This window comes from Lampetra fluviatilis, chromosome 19 (genome assembly GCF_964198595.1).
Source record: "Lampetra fluviatilis chromosome 19, kcLamFluv1.1, whole genome shotgun sequence".
Classification (NCBI taxonomy): domain Eukaryota; kingdom Metazoa; phylum Chordata; class Hyperoartia; order Petromyzontiformes; family Petromyzontidae; genus Lampetra; species Lampetra fluviatilis.
The window spans coordinates 2,545,385-2,566,544 of record NC_136293.1 but is presented as its reverse complement, the minus strand read 5'-3'; the positions used below and the strand labels follow the sequence as shown (position 1 = coordinate 2,566,544).

At 42.6% G+C, this 21,160-nt stretch overlaps 1 protein-coding gene across 1 annotated transcript; it reads left to right on the top strand.

Moving 5' to 3' along the window:
• The first annotated feature begins 464 nt into the window (after positions 1 to 464).
• On the top strand, positions 465 to 15,852 carry GPR143 (G protein-coupled receptor 143). The gene is made up of 9 exons (XM_078864710.1): positions 465 to 816; positions 1,386 to 1,495; positions 5,459 to 5,553; positions 7,278 to 7,370; positions 8,331 to 8,440; positions 9,818 to 9,926; positions 12,126 to 12,243; positions 13,469 to 13,748; positions 15,191 to 15,852. Exons 1-9 carry the CDS (start codon positions 465 to 467, stop codon positions 15,331 to 15,333), a joined length of 1,410 nt encoding a protein of 469 aa, XP_078720836.1. The 3' UTR covers positions 15,334 to 15,852.
• Positions 15,853 to 21,160: the final 5,308 nt, after the last annotated feature.

The window sequence follows — 21,160 nt, the reverse complement described above, 5'->3', positions numbered from 1 at the left end:
CTTTAATTGCATTCCCAATTATCGTGAATAGATGAACATGCGAACGCGGGATGGATGTTGCTGTACGCTCTCGTAAAGTGACAGTGAACATTTGGTTGATCCGTTCCACAAAGAAAGCGCCCATTAAGATGTGGAGAGCACATGACAGCCATGTGATGCGAGGGGCTTATAAGAGGCGCGCCACTCAACGAGACCGCCGCTGCTGCTGCTACATCGCTCGCTGCAAAGGGAATTTTGCCAGGGAATAGTAAATACCGCCGAAACGGCAAATGTGAAGAGAATGCAACTCAAAGTTAAGGGAATTAAATTAGATAGCTGTTAACATACAGTGCTGCACATTTTAGTATCGTTATTGTTGTTTTTGTTGCACAGTCCGTACGGTAACGGTTAATTATCCAAAAAGCGCATTTTTGCTCCGGGGTGGAGGTGAAGTTGGTTGTGCACAAAGCAAAGGAGGGGGACACATGGCTTCTCCGAGGCTGGAAACCTTCTGCTGCCCCAACCGCGACCCGGCCACATCGGCGATGCTGTCCTTCACGCCGCTTGGCTTCAACGCCGTGTGCCTGACGAGCGCCGCCGTCAGCCTCGTGGGCTCCCTCATGCAGCTGCTGCCCAGGGTCCACAAGGCGCGTGGTGGCGGCCGGGGTGGCCCCCCACCGCCGCGAGAGGAGCTCAGCCCCGGCGCGTACCGAGATGCCGGGGGTGCGGGTGGCCCCCACGCGTCGCCCCACGTGTCCGCCGCCCGCACCGCGCGCCTCTCCGCCTCCACGCACATCGTGCGCATGCTGGCCCTGTGCGACACCATGGGCTGCCTCGGTATTTGTTGTCTCTGTGTTAAACTCTTCAAACCCTTGTGTTAAATAGGGGGGCAGGGCGGGTGTTGGGGAGGATGGGGGGGGGCAGCCACTGCGGGTGATTTGGGTGTTCGAGCATGCCCAACGTTTGTAAACGTTCGAAGAAAGTATTTCTGAATCAGTGAAGCCCATTGAGGTAAGAGCCTCTTTTTTCAAAGGGCGACTCGGCCGGCAGACCACTTATTTGGTGATACTGTACTGCATTGGCAGTGGCACACAGATAAGAAAAACTAAATACAATCCGTAAGTAAGACTGCCGTGAAGGGAAAACACAAATGTAATCGGCAACGTTTAGGGCACAGGCAAAAAGTGTTCACTAATGTGTTGTGGTATATTTTTGTTTAATTTGATACTGCCCATGTAAGTATCACCAAATGATTTGTTTAAATGTGTGTGGTATAACATTTGTTTATGGATCGTCAATGTTGTGGGTTTTCTTTTTAAACCATGCGTATGCACATTTCTCACATCTTCTACACAAGCTGTGTTAATGTCATCAATGTTTCACTTCAAGAAATGCCATTCCTGCAGGCATCATTGTCCGTTCATCTGTGTGGGTGTCCTCGCCATCATTCGTCGCTGGGATGTCCACAGTGAATGCCACTTACGTGTGGCCCAGCGTCTTCTGTGCTTCCACCGCAGTGAGTTGACCAGGTTCTCACACAAAAAGGTTGAACAGAGTCACAGGGCATCTGGGAATTTTCCGGATAAGCCAATGCTGAAGTTGGCTACCTTATATACTTGGTAAGCCACTGAAGCTATGCACTTTTAAATCTAGATTGACGATGCATTTCTTTAGAACTGCTTTTTGTGTTTAGTTGTCTTGCCACACAACGCCGATTAGCATGGTTGGCTACTACAGTGTTAAAGAAGTTCAACATATATACATACAGTCCAAATTAAATTGGCCAGTGTGAATTGAATTCGAGGTTTAGGTTAAGTGTGATGGTTTTTATTCAAGCGCTGCTAAGGTCAGAATTGCAATTAGACACAGTTGAGAGGCCAGTCAATTCCAGGATCGAGGAGCGTCAACTGAAATTTATGCCAGATCAAATTTATTGCAGTGAAAGCGGGCAGCAACATCTTAGGATGTGAGGATTTGCATCTGGATAAGAAACATAGTTGTGCCTTCAACAAGTTTTCATACGCATGGAAGACATTTGGCCCAATGTATCTCTCCTGTCTGAAAGGCCGCAGCCCAAACTGAGAATAGCGATTACAATGGTGCATTGAGTAATAATCAAAAATTAAATGCGATGAGGATTTTTTATTTATTGAACGAAGTCAACGCTGAGTTTAAAACAGCTCTGCAAATAATAGCACAATCCATAATTGTCAGGAATGTAGAGGATATTATGTGTTTAAAGGTAGACAAAGAAGAGTTTTATTTACAAACAAGAATACCAGTTGCATTCCGAGTGGATTGGGGGTTAAGCGAGACGAATGGAAACAGGGTGAGTGTGCCAAGTTCAGCATACACAGCCCTAACTGTTATCAGCACTTCAGCTATTGTTTGCCTTTGGGTTTTTGTGACCACGCATTCGGGCCAAAACTGATACATTAAACGTGGATAGTTTGTCTTCTGACAGAATTCCACAAAAGAGTAAAAACTAATTTTACTTGAATTGGGCCTCAAGTCTTTAAACATTGTGTTGTATAAGTGAACTAGCATTATGGTATAATGACTTAATTTTGCCCTAAATGGCTTCAAATTTGTACAAGAGCAGTCTTCATTTCTGGAGATATTGTTGTAAAAAATACACCTGCTTATATATATTCTTAATACATTATATATTTTTACCAATATGTTGTGTATTCAAAAGATCTCTCGTCCTAAATGTATTGATTAATCCCTGAATATTTAATTCAGAAATATAATCTTGCAAAATATGCCGAAGTCAAAACAAGCAAAAAAAAGTTTTTTTTCCAAATAGAATTTTTATCTGAGTATTTTGCTGCTTTGAGCATTCTCTATACAGTATTTAACGTGTAGTAAAACAGGTACTCTTTTTGAAAATTCACTTACAGACGCATATGTAATACACATAAATAACTAGAATCCCAATGATTATAAATATAAATAATGTCGCATGAGAAAACTCACGTTATAATTAAATAAGTAATTTGTCTATCATTTATAAAATTAGATGTATCACCACTGGTATATGACAGTGGAAAATGATGACAAGCAACCATTCCTGGATGTTTTGATCGAGAAGAGACCTGATGGCTCATTGGGACACTGTCATTAGAAAAGCCACCCACATCGATTCCTATCTAAAGCCTGACTCCCACCACCATCCATCCCAGAAGAATTCCCCCATCAAAACACTACACCATAGGGCCCGTTGCATCTCCGACCAGCACCACCTAGCCAGTGAGCTTGAACACGTATGCCAGGCTCTCAGGAGGAATGGATATTTTGACCGCACAATCCGCAAAGCTGCATCCCCAACCATGGGTAGAGAACCATCTGAGGACCCAATCAAAACCATCACCTTACCATACATAGCAGGGGTCACCAAAAGGATTGCCAAAATCTTAAACAAACTCAAGATCCAAGTTCGGTTCAATACAGTACACAAAATCCGTGATTTGATCCCATCGGTGAAGGATGCGATTCCGGACATGCAATGTCCTGGTGTCTATAAGCTGAGTTGTGTCTGCGGCAGCAGTTACATTTGGTGAAACGAAGCGACGTGTCTCAGACCGGGTTCACGAACACAAAGTGGATTTGAAACACGGCAGAACCAACTCCTCGGCGGTGGCGGATCATTGTTTCAACGCTGTGGGCACACATGACATTGTTTTCTCCGAGACCAAGGTGCTCTACAAACCCTCGGGCCACCTTCAGAGATTTGTTCATGAAGCCATCCAGATATACAAACACAGACAAAACTTTAATCGAGAAGATGGATTCAGATTGAGCAATCATTGGACGGATGTGATAAACCACGTCAAGTTTAAACTGCTATGATTTTCACTCACCCACCAGGTTGTGGTCATCCTCACTCACCCACCCGGTCGTCGTCATCCTCTCTCACCCACCTAGTTGTCGTCGTCTGATTACGACTTGTACTACAAGTCCATTTACTTGCTAATTTCTTTAGCCCCACCCGTCCATGCACACCACAAACCCTCCCCCCTCTCCCCTGTGAACTCCCACAGCCAAACTCCCCCCCCTTCCCTCTCCCCTCCCGTGCCTATACAGTATAAAGCCACAACAGCAGATAATTGTTTCACACCTGAAGACGGACGCTTGAGTTGCGACCGAAACCTCGTGTTTTCTATTTTTTTTCTATCTACGTAAATTTACCGAAAGAACCAGAGAGTATGGTATATGGCAGTTATTATAGCCCACATTCCAAAACGAATGCATTCTACGCAGTTGTTGGTTAATGGAAACCATTGGCATAAATAAAACATCTGGAATATATATTTGATTCTTTTCTGCAAAACCAAAAATCTTATTAACTAATATAAATGTATGGAAGTTAATTATATTCGTTGTATTCTTAACCAAACATCTTACAGTTTAATCTCCAGCACAGCTACTTAATTCTATGCATTATTGTTCAAATCATAACAAATGCCATTCTTTGTTCACACACTCAGCATGCTTGGCATTCCAAACTTCCCATGACCACAACATGACTTGTAACAGTAGCTGAGAAGAATGTGCCTCCCATTTTCTACAATGAGCTCCTACACCCATTTTGGAACAACGCTTTTGTGCAATTGTGTAAACCCTATGTTTGCCTACAAAAAGTAATGTGTTCCAGTCAACTAAATATTCATTACATAATACGAATTAAATCCAGATGATGCTTGGAGAGCTGAATGGAGTTCAAAATAACTCACAAAAAACACCATGTGAAAGACCCAACGTAGAAGGTTCCCTGGATTTTAACTTCCACGAATGCTCATGGTCCACCCCAAACCGGTTACTGTATTTGGCTTGGCCATCTGAATGCGAAATTATAGTTGTTGCTCTGCATTTACATCAGTCATACGAAATAAGTGGAAAAAATATGTAATCAGTTATTGAAAAACGTTTGTCAAATATTCAAAAGTGGGGCAGAGAGTAATTATGCACATAGCGAGGATTAAGTTAAAACATTAAAACAATAGTTTGGCTTCCATGGTAGCCCAACACCTGTACTATTAGGCTACTAAAGCTGCATATGGAGCTTCTTCAGGTGAGACTTGACGAGTGTCTCAATGCAATTCCTTTTATCACTCTTTGCGGCTCCATGTTTCTCCGTATTTCCCTCCATGTCTCCCTTGTCTCTAGCTCCATGTGTCTTTATATCTGATAGTTGTATCAATTTAAATAATGCATAGGCGTTTAAACAAATGTTGGCACATAACGACTACAAACCAATCAATGTTTGGTCTTTCGGTTAGCACGGCTAGCTGCCAATCTCAACGCCACATGATTTGGGGGTTGACTCAACTGTCATTCTTTCACGATCGAAAAAAATAAGACTACTTCTTATTGAGTGACTACGTTTACATTTAAAGTTTTGTCGTGATGACAAACGTCAATTGTATTCAAATTAACATATTATAAATGTTGACATTCGTTGTTTCTGTGTTAACAGATTTGGATACAGCTATTTTATTCAGCCAACTTCCTCTGGGCTTTTTGCTTTGCTGCTGATGCCTATTTGGTAGCAAAGAGAGCTGCAGGTTCCAGGTGGGTCTATTTGTTTTTTTCCAATGTGTAAAATAAAACTATGTTCGCTTGGTATATTACATTTGCAGACTGTTTTATACATAGTCATAACTTGCAACCACTAATGAAATATAGAAGAACTAAGTGCAGGCATGTATTTAATTAACTCAATGTACGTTTATGAACATTTTGCATGCATATAACTTATGGCTTCATTAGTTTTACTAATGAACTGCAGTGCTGTAAAGGAAAAAGTGCAACTTCTCACTTGGGCTCTACAAATCCCATTACATCGGTCCGTTCACTCCTGCAGCCACTTGTTAACCGCTAGGGCAAGAGTTACACTTTCACACACACATTTTCATTCTCATTTTCTCTGCAAAGAATGTGACAGTTCAACGCACGCACAGTTAAAATAACGTCCTGCGAGGCCTATCCTCAACAAATGCAGATCGTTGAAAGCACGCAATCCAGAGCCTCCCAACATAGTTGTTGCCGAGTCATATTACTGGGCTCTCATTGGGCTTGAGATGGAATCTTGCCTGCGTATTTAAATCGATAGTAATTCCATTGGTTAAGACGCCAATCTGCTCGCGTTTTAATTAAGACGACTCCAGCCAGTTTTGGCTGGAGATATTGGCTGCAACAAGAGAGTGTAGTATACAGTAATTTCAAGATTATCGTTTTAGCTAATGACTCACGCATCTTTTATGCCAATACGTTTTTCTGTGCAAGAATTGCATTGCTTAATATCTCAGGGATAAGCTAACATGTTTTATATTCAAGTGAATCTTGCACAACAATGTGTGCTTTTGTCAAGTGGCATGAAGTCAAGAAGGTAACTGATATTTTTTTTAATCAATTTCATGATGAATGCAAATGCAAATTTGAGCCTGCTGCAATCATACTAAGCAGCACTAAATGTTTAGCGAATGGATGTTAGTCACTTGGAGAAAACAATTTGAATTGGAAGGGACTGTGTTATTTTTATCATTGATTCAATAAAACTACAATTAATCGTAACATCACAAGTACAGGAATACACGTAGTATGAACCACACAATTGGAATGTCCAGCCCTGTGTCAATCAAATGCTGGATAAAGCCATTCCCTTGCCGTGGAGGTAGTTTGACCATACGTTGTTACGCTGGTCAATGTGGCTTTATGGAGGGTCACACAATCACTGATGTTAGCCATAGCAGGAATCAAACTGAAGTTGCTGAGTTCATAATGCAGTGCGTTAACCATTTCCACCGTTATCAGCGGATTAGGTAACATCTTGTATATGGCCACTCGACATTGAATTCTAAAACCGACATGCTCATACAGTATGTCTAATCATCAAAACATGACATATTATTAACTAATAATCATTTTCAAACACTTATTTAAATACAATCACAATTTCAAGAGTTTATTTTTAAAAAATGCGTGAGGTGTTTTTCCTTACAAATTTCACTAAAAATCTTTAAAACACCATCTGGTGAGCCCTGACCTAATGAACTGGTCATTTTGTGACAATAAAAAAACGCCATCTCAACATTATTTTTAAAACAGACATTGCGTTTGACTGTTTTACACAGGGTGTTAATGTCGATTTAAAGCTACATTACTGGAATGCGGACATCTCATTGGATGCCGAAAACATTTAAATATAACGTTTTAAAACATTTACTTCAAATATTTGTACAATATTGAACAATGCAACGTGTATGTTCTTTTCTTTGTACTCATGACGTGGGCAGCACTATGACCCTGTACCATATTATTGCCTGGGGTCTCGCCTGCCTGCTGTGTGTGGAAGGGGTGCTCACTCTCTACTACCCGAGCCTCTTCATGTGAGTCCTGTGTTCTTATGCTCATCGTTAGTGCACGTCAGCACGCACACGCCAGCACTGGGATAACATAAAGACAAACATTAAAAAAATATATTTTTCCCGGAGAAATCCAATGAGCTATAAAGCTCTTCTTCCCAGATGTCTAGTATAAAACACCTAACATTTTTCTATGAACACTTTACATTGTGGTTGCATTTAAATGTGTTTGAAAATGTATTATTTTATGCACAGCACTGCATTTCTGTTGTAATAGGCGGTTAAAAATACTCATGAGAGTGTAACAAAAAAAAGTTTAAGAATTGCATATCAGAACATTTCCCGTGTATCCTCACAAACTGTGGGGTTAAGCGCCATACATGTGTATTCGGGTTGCCACGTTTTTCCACAGACAACCCAGACCTGCTAGTATTCTCGGCGTAGAAAAAAGAAAACGGCGGAGTACACGGTCATGAAGTTGGGTGGTTGCGCGACCCCATCAGTAGGGCTGTAACAGGACAAAATGTATCCACAACAGAATTAATGTAAATTATGTGAATGCAGAAGGAAGGCAATCAGCATCAAGGGGCGACCTAATATGGACTTTTTCGATTGGGACTACATAGCAATCATCAATCATCGCCCCCTACTGGCAGAGTATAGCCCAAGGTTACCCTTGCAAATGACTGGTCTCTTGAGTTGTCACCTTGCTAAACAATATAAAGTTGAGCTTTAAACTTGAGCAATACGTCATATCTCAATACAAATCAATTCCTGTAACCTGGACACAGATGTTAAATCCTGGACAGGGGTAACCCTCGTGTACATTTTCATTATGACTACTGTAGATACCAATGCATATGCAGGAGCATACATGTAGTATGAAAGTACATTATCGACTTACAGAAGTAGAGTGCATTATCCTTCAGCACAGGAAGCACACGTATGAGCACACACATCTTGTAATTCTCTTTTCAATTGCAGGTGCGAACAGAGCATAGAGCATGCCATACCTCACTACATCTGCACCTACATCCCAATGTTCATGGGTTTTTTTGTCAACCCTATCCTCTTCTCCCGGACAGTGACTACAGGTGAGCGAGCATTGGTTTACATTGTGTTGATGTTAAAAATGGCACGTGACGGCTAGAAACAGTGGGCCTTCAGAAATGTTTTGAGCTATGAGAATGAAAAATACAATCATTTGTCCGTGGCAGCCCCCTCCATCTGGAAGTCCACGTTCGCAGCAGCGTTCATTCTGCAATGACTTTGAAGAGACACTTACAGACCCCATATCCCTTGCCCTGCTCATGAGTGACACTGATTTTGGCTCAGCACCTCACAGTAACAGTTATATATGTCAGTTAAATATTGTGCACGTTATAATTTGCATTGTTCAAACAACTCGAGGGAAGGGACAAAGAATACAATAACTCTATCATGACACGGTGGGTAAAAGTAAAGCTTTGAGGATTTTGCAGTCGTTTCCTCCCCTGAGCTATTAGAGCTGCATGTGGAGTAACTGTAGATTTGAGACTATTGGGTCGGTTACAGGGGATGGTGAAAAGAGGAACTGGGATCATAAGTCGAGTCATTTGATTTTCAACGAAAAATTGTGATCGACTTTTTTTATTGATCATCTGGGCCCCTTAAAAAGGTTCGCCGCCCCCCACACCTTGCCTCCCGAAGGCGGGAAACCCCCGATGAGTCATGCCCAGCGAAGATGTCACGAAGCCACGTCCATCACCTCCCATTCAGTGACACACATCGGAATAGCGGTGAAACTTTTTTCCAACCGTCTTTGTGGAATTCGACTAGTCTGGTAATCGAATCCATAGTTTGAAATAAATTAATTTCATACTGTAATTAATCAGACAGCCGAGCTATGGTGAGTAGTCCGGATAAGTCCATATATTTAAGACTTCAACAAGTGACGTGGACAATCGTGGTTTAGCTTACAATTGTATCAATTGGCTCAAAATATGGACCACACATTCGAAAGCAAGATCATCCTGAAAAGCAAGATCATGCTGAAATGTAGTCTTGAGGTTAATACTGGTAGGAACCTCCTGGTTACACCAGCCCACAGGGGATTATTGTGTCCGTCCGTCGTGCATACAAAAATGGGAGGGGTGGGGCTGGGTGGAGAGGGGAGGGTGGGGAGGGGCTGGGTGGGGAGGGTGGGGAGGGGCTGGGTGGGGAGGGTGGGGAGGGGCTGGGTGGGGAGGGTTGGACTGGGTGGGGGCTGGGTGGGGAGGGGCTGCTCACCCCGTGGTGCCCTTATGAAACTCAACGTTTAACCTACTCACGCCGGCTTGTGCCCGCCCTCACAGTCGGCCATATTTGCGGAATACACCACACCGCCGTTGACCCTGGCCATTGACGAAGCAACCCAACGTTCCTACCAGCTCCCTCCGCAGGAATGTGTTAATGTGTCACTTAATTGCTACTTTGCATTGTATTTTCCCCAGTCTCATCATTACTGAAAGGAAGACATGGCATTTACACTGAAAATGAGCGGAGGCTGGAGTGTCAACTGCGAACTCACTTCTTTAAAATAATGCTGGTCTTTTTCATCTGGTACAAAAAGCACCACACCTCCCCTTTAATATTACATGACAGGTATTTGGTACCTTATCAAATGCAATTAATGATGCTCGTGGAGCTTGTGGAATTGCATGCTTGTCAGTTGTAATTTGGGACGTTCCTTCTTTTTTCCATCACCATATTCCAAGTCACCCACATCCATGATCATCGCGTTTACACACGTATCCAGTTACATTGTATGACTTTTCTCATGCGGCATTCGGCTAGTTCCGCGTTGTGACCATTCTCTTATCCGTGAGTAATTGCGCAATTTAGTGAACAGCTTTTATTTAATTCTGAATTCTTCACAAGTGGGATTCACGTTCTGTGGCCCCAACGCACAATGGGGAAAGTTGCAGCTTTCCGCCAGGGCTGCACTTTGTCCGTGGAACTGCCAGCAGCCATGGAAAGGCCGCATGTTTTCCGTGGAACTTTCCGCAGCCTTCCCATTGTCTGGCTCCCCATACTGCCACACGGTGCGGGGAGCCTTCTCGCCCTGAAGTGAATGGACAGAAGGGCTGTAAATTCACATTATCTACACGCACACACATACCACTCACACATAATTTATGTATGTATGTTGAACTTATTTCACACCATACGTAGCCAACTGCGCTAATCAGAGGTGCGGGGAACGACAACAAACTAAATACAAACAGCAGTTCTATATACTACTTGAACATAAACCACTCAACACTGAACTTGCATTGCTCTTTACACCGAATGGAGCGGATGGCATCCTCCGCATTTGTCACATCCCAGTGAAGAGTCCAAGTAGCAAGGTGGGCGTTGCCTAGCAACAATGGGCGTTGCCTAATAGCAGGGTGGGCGTTGCCTAGTAAACAGTGGGCGTTTGCCAAGTAACAGAGTGGGCGTGGCAAGCCATAGTGGGAGGGGCCTCATGCTATACAAGTGCCCGACAAGCGGGCTATGGCCAAGCGAAAGGACGAGGTGTGTCAATTTTGAAGGCAGCGTCACTGACAAAAGGGACCTTCGCTAAAATTGACTAAGGGAAATGCTGAGCACCCATACGTTTGGGTGCTTTCTGCCCTCTTTAATATATCAGTTAAAATGATGAATAGGAATTGTTGATCTGTGGATGATGGGAAAAAAAAACTGTGGATCGGACCACAAGTGTGCAGAAGAGGAGTCATGGATAATATAACTGTAGTTAATGAATTTCAGAAGCAGATAAGTAATTATATTCTGTTTAACACGTAGGCTTTCGTGACCAATATTATTCATAATAAAGTTTTTGGGTTGAATCGCGTAATTTATAAATGTGTAATACGAGAGTTCATCGATGAGCGCCGATCAGTGGATAGGCTCCGCCCCTTGGGCCATCACCCAATTAGAGGGACGGGCCGAGGTTAGGGGCGGAGCTCAAAAGGCTAGAGGGAAGTAACCATCTCGAAGGTTCGTGAGGGAGCGTGGCTGTAGGCGGGGATTGGTGGCGTGGGCCAGGGGGATATAAGGGGAAGCGGAAGAGAGCTCGGGAGCAGAGTGTGAAGTCAAGGAGCGGTACCACGTCGCTCGCCTCCGGAACACCAGCGGCCACTTGGCGGACCGGAGGCTTCCTCCCAGCGCACCGCCTATCAGCGGCGCGCGGGAGCGGGAGAGGTTGAGAGAGAGAGAGCGAGTAACCACCAGCCGGGCGGAACTGAGTGCAGCCGTGCCAGTGAGAGAGAGAGAGAAAGCGGCGCTGTCCAGCTGTGGAAGAAATAATAAAGACAAAGACACACGTCCAGATCGTCGTCACAGTGGTTTATTTCAAATGTGTCGTAGCCCTCCACTACTCGACACTGCCAAGCAGTAAAAAATGTGTCACGTTTACAAAAGACAAATAGTTCACTACTTTAGCCCACTGGTGTGTTGAGTGATTTAACATAATTTACAATTTTTGAGTACGACGTTTCGCTGGTAATTAAATCCAGCATCATCGGGCAATTTTCCAGAATGGTGAAGCCCTGGTAATTACCCCCCCCCCCAACTCAAACGTGACACATTTTTTACTGTTTGGCAGTGTCAGGTGGTGGAGAGTTACGACACATTTATAAATAACGCGATCTAACCCAAAAACGTTTATTATGAATAATTATATTCTCAATGTTATAAAATAAATGTATTTACCAACCTGTGCATATTGACCGTGATAATGCTTATCAAAGTAATTATATTTGTATTTTTTTTCAGCTGGATTCCGAACATTATAAATGAAGCACTGCTGTTTGTGCAGGAACTCTCGCTTGGTCTCGGTGAGAAGGCCAACAGAGACATAAAAAATACTGTCTTCATCACATGGTACATGATGGTATGGAACAACATTGCTCGTCCTCTACACAGTAGTGCTCTTATTATGAACCCGAGACACTTTGTGGTGTGCTTTATATCAAGAGTGGATTGAGATCTTACAGCTTGTACAGTGCACACAATGAAGGGAGTGAACGCGTTAGGAAAGCTTTTTATTCATTAATCTGATTTTCGGGTATCATGAATTTAAGTTGTCAGGTTGGCTACAACATTACACACACATAGAAGTCTCTGTTATTTTTAAATAAAAGAAAAAATTAGCAATTATCCGATGATGCTAATTGAATCTATAATAATGCAGAATTTGTTTTAAACCTTTGACATGAATAAGATTGCGTTTAATATATTCTCCGAAATCAGAGACTCGGGTAAAATGTATCTGTACAAGAACAGTCCCTATTGATATACAAATGTCGTCTGGGCGTTCCCTTTGTCCAAATGAATTACAAATAACACTATACTTGGTACATGGCATATAAACAACAGCACTGGGTAGATAGGTGTGCTGGATGTACTTTCCACACAACCTTGTGCGCACAAGCCACTTTTGGTAGGTGCTGGATAACATTGCATGCAGTCCTTGGAATATCTGGATGATATTTTTCTTGCCACTCAAATATGGCATGTAAAAATATATTACATATATATCTTGAGTGGAGCGGTGGCACAGTGGTTCAAGTACAACCTGAGTTTGAATCCCAGCCATGGATAACATGAGCGGTGATTTTATATCTGATCCAATCCTGGGCACCCCTCGCTCTCCCACTTACCAGTGTGGTGATGGGTGGTCAAACAATCTCCATGAACAACACGGCATGGAGAAGAGGCCTTTTTCCAGCAGTGGATTGAAAATATCATAATTATTGCGTACATTGTGATGTTACATAAGGTAGAATTTCACTGAACTTACAATTAAAGCCACCTATTCAATTTCGAATTAGTAACGTTTTCTCCAAAATAAATATTTTTTGGGTTAGATCGTGTAAATGTAAATGTGTCGTTATAACCGAGCCAATAAGTAAGGTTTGTCACTTCAACAAAACGTGCCAATTAGTTCCTACTTCAGCACACCGGTGTGTCGGAGTGTAAACCAACACAACATTTAAGATTCGAATACCGTGACGTTTTGCCAGTAGCGTTTTCTCACAGTCACAACGGATCTAAACAAATGTAAATGTACAGAATATGCAACAAGTTACTTACATACAAAAAAACGCTGTCTCCAGGGCATCCTAAACCCTTTGCAAGGCTTCCTCAACTCGCTGGCGTACCAGGGCTGGAAGGGCTGTGGGTTCCGCGGGCCGCGGGCCGCCTCGCGCACCCCGTCGTGGGGCTCGGTGACGGGTGACACGGGCGCCGATGACAATTGGATCGGCAGCCCCGCATCCTCGCCCAACGGCTACGGGCAGATGAGCCGGGAGTCGAGCGGCGAGGACGGCATCGGCAAGGAGGAGACGCCGAGCGGCTCCCAAACGATAGACACCCTGGGCAGCCTCAGCTGCAAAGGTAACCCCTCCGTGCAGGCGCAGAAGGGCCCCGTGTACAATGGGCTTTAACCTGCTCCGCTTACCTTCCCCGTGGCTCAGATGATAATTCTGCAGTATTAAGCTTACACAACCACTACTTTTCCCACACACATTTCTGGTTTAAGTTATCTTATTCTTAACCCGCGGATTTTACAGGTCTGACGACGATCACAAGTGCAATCACAAGTACATTTATATTATCAGTTACTTGAGACATTTCCCTTTCCCACTCCCTAAACAGCCCATCAAGCTGTGAAAGCTATAAACTGTATTTTTATTATTTTGTTATGTTTTCGCAACATGAACGTTGTGGATATATACATAATAATATCATTATTATTCATAATTATCAGAATAATAAATACATACAACATTAGAGTAGCATGTCGCAGTGTTACCTCAGTATTGAATTTGGACAATTGTGAGGAATATCATTATTGATTTTACCTCGGTATGATGTTGCCCTTAAGCTCTATCTTAGCCAATTTACTAAAAATATATTACAGGTTTAATATTTGATTGAATTTAGTCTAAATTGAAATGTCATATTTTATAACAGATATGTTATTTCATTTGTAACTTATACAATTTGAATATAAAAATCATTGTAAGATTGTTCCGTAATTTTCAACTTAGATTTTTTCTAAACATTACAAATTAACAAATGTGATATTGGTTGATTTATTTTAGCTTAATGGGGAAAATTCTGCCATTGATTCAGAAGATGTCAATGTCATTGGAGAGATATAAAAAAATATTTATGGCTATGAGGATGAAAACTCCTCTTGTCCAAGATTTTCCTTTTCCATTAACAATGTCCTCAAGTCTCACTGTGGATGGTAACAACATTACAAGATAATGCTAGTAGGACATTCCACAACTTTCCATTTTGAAAATATTACTTTTTTGAAATGTATACCATGCCTATGCATTTTATATAAGCTGTCTGCTTTAGGAAGATTTCAAGCAAGTTGCGTGCCATCAGCCTGTCAAATGTTGGTGTGCCACGGTGGCTAGATGTTAACTACCTCGCCTGGTATGCAGGAGTGCGTGGGTTTGATCCCAAACTTGATGCCTGTATATCTGGAGTTTGCATGCTCTCGCCTTGGTCACGTGGATTTTTCTCCGGGTCCTCCGGTTTTTCCCCTCCACATTTAAAAACAACATGCATTTAGAGTATTTGGCAGCAATCAAATTCCAACATAAGCCACTTCGTTGAGCTATCATAGGTGGCCTGGTCACTTCTGAAAAAAATATATACAGGTATAGCTCAGTGGAGCCTTACCTGGTAAAATTAAAAAAAATTGCTGAAGAGTATTCACATTTTTACATCTCATTGTTTAAGGAGAATGTTGCCACACTCTGCACCTGCTTGTCCAGTATGTTCCTGTTTGTAACAGGAGAGCTCTTTTATGTCCCCAGGCTCGGAGGACAGCCTCATAGAGCTGGATGCCGAAACTGTGCACTTCGAGGGCACTGCAGACCCGCAAGATGGTTACGACAATGGTGTCTCGGAGGCCAGCGGGACACCTACATGGGGAGCATCCATTTCTAGCTCGCATTAAAACGTTGAGGGGTGCGGGAGGAGGGTGCATTCGTTTTGTCACAATAGTATGCGAATAACGAATTGGTGCCTATGTGTTCACTTTGTTTCCTTTTAATGTTGGAATGCCAGTGAATAATAACTAGTATAAGTTTCTATTATTTTTCATCAGCTGGGTGTCGGTGAAGCACACCTGTAATGTAACCCAGCACTGTGAAGGTGAGGGTTGGTCGATCGCACAAATGTTGTGAAACTCACTTCCCGTAGGTGTGGAGGTGCCATACTCTGGCTCGCTAGGGGACGATATTACAGCAAGTGGACTAATCACCATCTATGAAAGATAAGAATATATTTTACCATTTCTAGAAATAAAACAGGTGTTAAGATGTTCTCACACCAAATAGATACATTTTCAAGGAATAAAGTCTGTATTAACCACATACTTGTGGTGAACATGCAAACAAACATGTCTTTGAAACTGATTGGCCTACATGAGAGACAGCCTTCTTTATGGCCTAGTCTCACCAGTGTCAGACCAGAGAACGCCAAAAGTGCGAACAGTACAAGGACAATGCACGTATCAGAGCATTTATAGCTCGGGTTGAGCAATTCTATCTATGGGGCCTTTTATGAATGTTTGTGCACTGGGAGGAATCCAGAGCAGTTTCAAAGACAATGCATATAATTATCAGAGGGTGTTTGTTTGCATGTTGACCACAAGTACGTGTGGTTAATGCAGTACTTGATTACTTTCAAAAAGTATCTTTTTGGTGTTTGCACATCTTAACACCTGTTTTATTGCCAGAAAGGGTAAAACCTATTCTTATTTTTCATACTTTGACACTGGAATAAAAAGTTCCATGATAATCACTATCTGTTTCCCACTGTACGGGGATAGAGGGTCCCCCCCTCATGTTGCTGGGGTGCTCTAGATTCGTCCCACGTGAACAAACATTAATACATGAGATGGAAACATCGTAAAATAAAAACAATGCAGAATCCTCCTCAAAAAGAGTCCTACGACTCAACGTGGCTCTCCTGGATAAATTCTAAATAAAAATCAGCACCTCCGATTAGCACGGTAGGCTATGTACGGTGCATACTTAAGGGATGCTATCAATTGCTCTGGCACACTACATTTTTTTAGTAAAAATCAGGTGGTGGGTTCTCACAATAGAGGCCATGTAGGCTGTCTCCAGTAACTTTATATCTTACGGGGGGGGGGGGGGGCGAGGTGGTCTCACACATTTAAGTTTTTGTTGGACTAACTTGTCAAAACATGAAACATTACGTGTGTCTTTTTATGCAGTGTTGATACAACATGCATGTATTTTTATGCAGTACAAATATAGTTCCTATTTAGATTTTATTATATTACGATATACAATTTTATGAGGAATTTATTTTTAAACGTACCATTTCGAAATACAGAATTTCCCTTATCTGTGATCCTATAATCCACGACAGCGGCAGGGTGCGCAAAATATGTGAGGCCTCTTCCTATAATTCACGATTATTCACCAATTTTTCATGGATAAGAGAATGCCGTGCAGCATATTACATCCGTTGGTTATCCTCAACATTTTTCTGCTGTCCTTTCATGCACCTCCGATTAGTACGGTTGGCTATGTACAGTGTGAAAGAATCTACATCATTAGACCTCCTTTGCCAGTACCAAAATTTAATAATAGGGTTTTTCCCCTTTTCTGGCAACAAAACTGAAACCTTTTTACAAGGATTCATGTCTGCATTAACCACAATACTTGCAGTCAAAATGCAAACAAAAAACACACTGATATTGGTGTGGACCAATCAGTTTCAAGGACAATGCACATATTATCATAGTGTGTTTTTTGTTTGAATTTTTACTGCAGGTATTGTGGTTAATGCAGACATGAATCCTTGTAAAAAGGTTTCAGTTTTGTTGCCAGAAAAAAGGAGAAAATCCCTATTATTATTAGTGTGAAAGAAGTTCAACATACGAAAAAAAGGCACTGTGAAAGAGCTGCCCGTGCACTTGCTTTGATCACGAGAACGCAGACACATACACGGAGACGGACAAGGAGATACAGGAACTCCTCTACTTACGAACATTTGACTTATGAACTTGCAGAGATACGAACAAACGTATGTCTAGTTGTCTGTTCGGACCGAGAGTGGCAAGTTCAACCGCCACGCAATAGATGGCAGTGAAGAACCAGTGGCATCTACATCTACAGTAGTATATTCAACTTTTAAAGCCATCCCCCGTGTTTAGTGCACATGTCATACATCACGTTTGGAATCGACAGGACTAAAGTTGGATTTAAGAACAAATCGACTTACGAACATACCTCTGGAACCTAACTCGTACGTAAGTAGAGGAGTCCTTGTACACTCAAAACGTGTTTAAACTTGTGTGCAAATACGTTGTGCTTCAAAGAGCCCCCTGCTATGCTTTAGAGTCGCAAGGCAAAATCGCGATATTGGTCGCCCCCCCGCCATATCACCGCGAATAAGAGTTCTACCGCGTGCACGATCTGTATTTTTATATTTTAGTAAATCGGGAACACACTTCGTGTTCAAACATGCAAAACGCGGATTTATCATAAACAACATTCGTACACAAGCTATTAGATAAACAGTTGCAAGTTTAAACTGTGCAAAGGAATAAGCAGATGAAAATATCCGGATGTTTGAATTGTTTTTGTTAGAATTGCAGGCATGTATTTTTTTGTAGTGTTACTTTTGGAACCCATGCTTTTTTCTTTTTCTCCAGCTATCGTCCTTAGTCATTCATGTTCTCTGTTGACAGCTCAGTAAAAACTGTGCTTTAAAATGCAACTGTTTGTGTTTGCTACCTCCATTCAGTCTTTACAACAATAATATAAGCATGTTTGTGACGATAAAAGCTGAACTTCACATAACGTGTTTGTTCACTCGTTTTTATTTTAGGTAGCTTTTATGTTTATGAGCATCTGAATGAGCTATGTAGTTAATTGAGACCATACAATTTTTCTTCATTTCCTCGTGCTACTCACCTGGCACGACCTGCTCACCTGCCACCATCCAGTCATCTGGCACCGCCCGCTCACCACCTGGCACCGCCCGCTGTGTTGTTGAACGCTGCACCTGGGGACACGAGGCTCGCCGGGCGCCACCGCGCGGCCGGGGAGCTGCGCGGCTTCTACCGCCACCTCGCGGCAGCCAGGGGCTACAGCAGTCAAGACAAAAAACTATAAAACCCTGTATCGCCTTAACATACGCTTGGGGCAAGTGGGGCAATTGTTAGCGAGCACCTATGAAGGCCGGCACGGCACATGAGGGGTTAGGTGGCCAACACCACGCTCGGCCGCCTTTGCCTCCCCAGCCACGATGTTTATTACACATCACGCCAGGTACAGTACTCATTTGAGGCCGAGTAGACCTAGGGGACCTAACCACTGCACCACCGCTCCCACGCGCAGCAGGAGCAGAATTAGCAACTTCAACTACGCGACTACACCGATCAAAACAATTACAACTTCGGTCACGACGACAACAGTACGTTTATGACGCGATTTAAACAACTACACTATTCACTAAAACTGCACTAATCACAGCTTGGACAACTTCAACAACTACAAAACAGCCACTGCAACTCGCCACGATAACTACCAACTTCTACAACTACTACATAGGCTTACGACTACACCGGAATTCCACTGCGAACGATCAGTGTAGCTAGTTGCTGACTATCGGAACGGGTGATCGATTGCAAAAACGCTGTTGTATGTATGTACGTATGTATGCGTGTTGAACTTCTTTCGCACCGCACGTAGCCAACCGTGCTCATCGGAGTAGCGGTGTTGTCACAAATTCACCGCGACATGCAGTGGATTGACGGAGGGCTGTGAAAACAATATAAATTGTTTTAATACTGTTAAAAACACGAATAATGTTCGTTTGGAAACCACGTAAATCATTAAGGGATGGATACAATGAGCCACGAAGCTTCTCTTTGAAAGAGCACGAGGTGGCCGGGCGGGAGCTTCATCCGTCAAAATAATTTCCGATAAGCACGGTGGCACTGCCACCTTGCGTGGTTGATCGTGCGCTGGATGCCTCTGTGTGATTCTGCCCAGGAGGCGAAGAGCTACCCAGCAGATGAAACAAAGTATGTAATCTACGTGTGTTGAACTTCTTTCGCAAACGTACGTAGCCAACCGTGCTAATCGGAGGTGCTGGTGGGGGTGGGTAGACAAACTAAACGCACACAAAGTGAAGGGGGGATGCCAAGCACGGCGTGTGTTTTCCAGTGATGTCATGGGGGGCTATGTTTAGGCTGTTTCGGGGGGGTCGGTATGCGGTGAAGGGGACAGCTGCTCTGGCCCTGAAATAGCCCGGCTTTGCCAAGGCAGCGGGAACCCCAACGATCATTCCAATCGGCTCGACTCCTTTATATGCACAACATCCACCGCTCACATGCGAAGCACACACGAACAGAGAGGATTTAGATGGTCCGTGACAAGTTTTAAACATTCATGTGAGTACTGCACCAATTCTCTGTTAAAATCCTCTCGCCAGAACCAGCATGCACTTGCAGTTTGATTATTGAATTGTCTTTAGACCCAAGTGGTGTGTTAAATATTTTAATGCCGGCAGAGTGGTGTCTTCTGTGCTTCCAGTGAACTGGTGCATACGCCTGTAACTTTAGTTTTACAACTACCGTATGTTTTCCATAATATAGTTTTATTTATTAATTACACACTTTTATTTAACTCACTCTGTTGTATCCTCAACTCTGTCTGTTGTCGTATCCTCAAATATTGTAACTCAATTTTAACCCACTTCCCAATGTGGTATCGACTGCAAACTTGGTATACGTATGTCATACTGATGACAATACTATATTCTATCATTAAAATAAAATATATATTTTTAAACAATCGTTTGTATATGTTATGTTTCGGCTTGGGTCTAATTGTCCACGCTCAACTCACGTTGCCTGTAAATCACCACGGCCCCTTACGTTATGGCAAACTTCGGGGCCACTTCTTGGAGTCGTGGAGTTTTGCCATGACTGGTACGGTACATTTAATTAAAGAGTGTTTAAAAAAAGTATTTTTAATGTTACTTATTTTGGGTTAGATCGCTTAAACATATAAATGTGTCGTTAAAACCCGCCACCACCCGACACAGCCAACTAGTAAGGATTGTCACGTAAACAGAACGTGCCAATTCGTCACTAGTACAGCACGCCGGTGTGTTGGAGAGCCAAGCCACAACATTTACAAACTGAGTACGACGTTTCGCCAGTAATTACAACTAGCTTCATCAGGCGACAGCCAGATTTGTGGAAAAGTCCACCTGTTTAGTTCCTTATGTAGAGGCGTAGATGTGGTGAATGTAAGTGCTGTTTAACGTGTTTTTTTGCATATTGACAAATTAAGAATGTCTAATTGACACATTACTTTAAAAGTACAACCTTGGGGTTTAAATTCATGTGAATATCAGTCATGATTTATTTACTATGTAATTTACTATTCAAACAACGCTCTCATGGAGTCATGGGCTAATTAAAGAGGTGGACAAAAGCAGGGGTGAATTTGATCATGTAAAGTAAGAGAGCAATCTGCTTACATACTGTAACCGCTGTCGACTACCTGCTGTGACACATGGTTAATAAGCACCATTGTAAAAAATATAACCGAGTCACCTAATTCATCTTTTTCTTTAACACATTTGTCGTTAATAAAACATGGAATTCTAAACACCTCGGGTAGTTGTTTTTCATGTCCGCATGCAATGCGTGCTCATAATTTAACCCGAAAAATGTCAAACCTCTCATAGGATGTGAACGTGTTAGTATATGTCCCGATGGTGAAGTG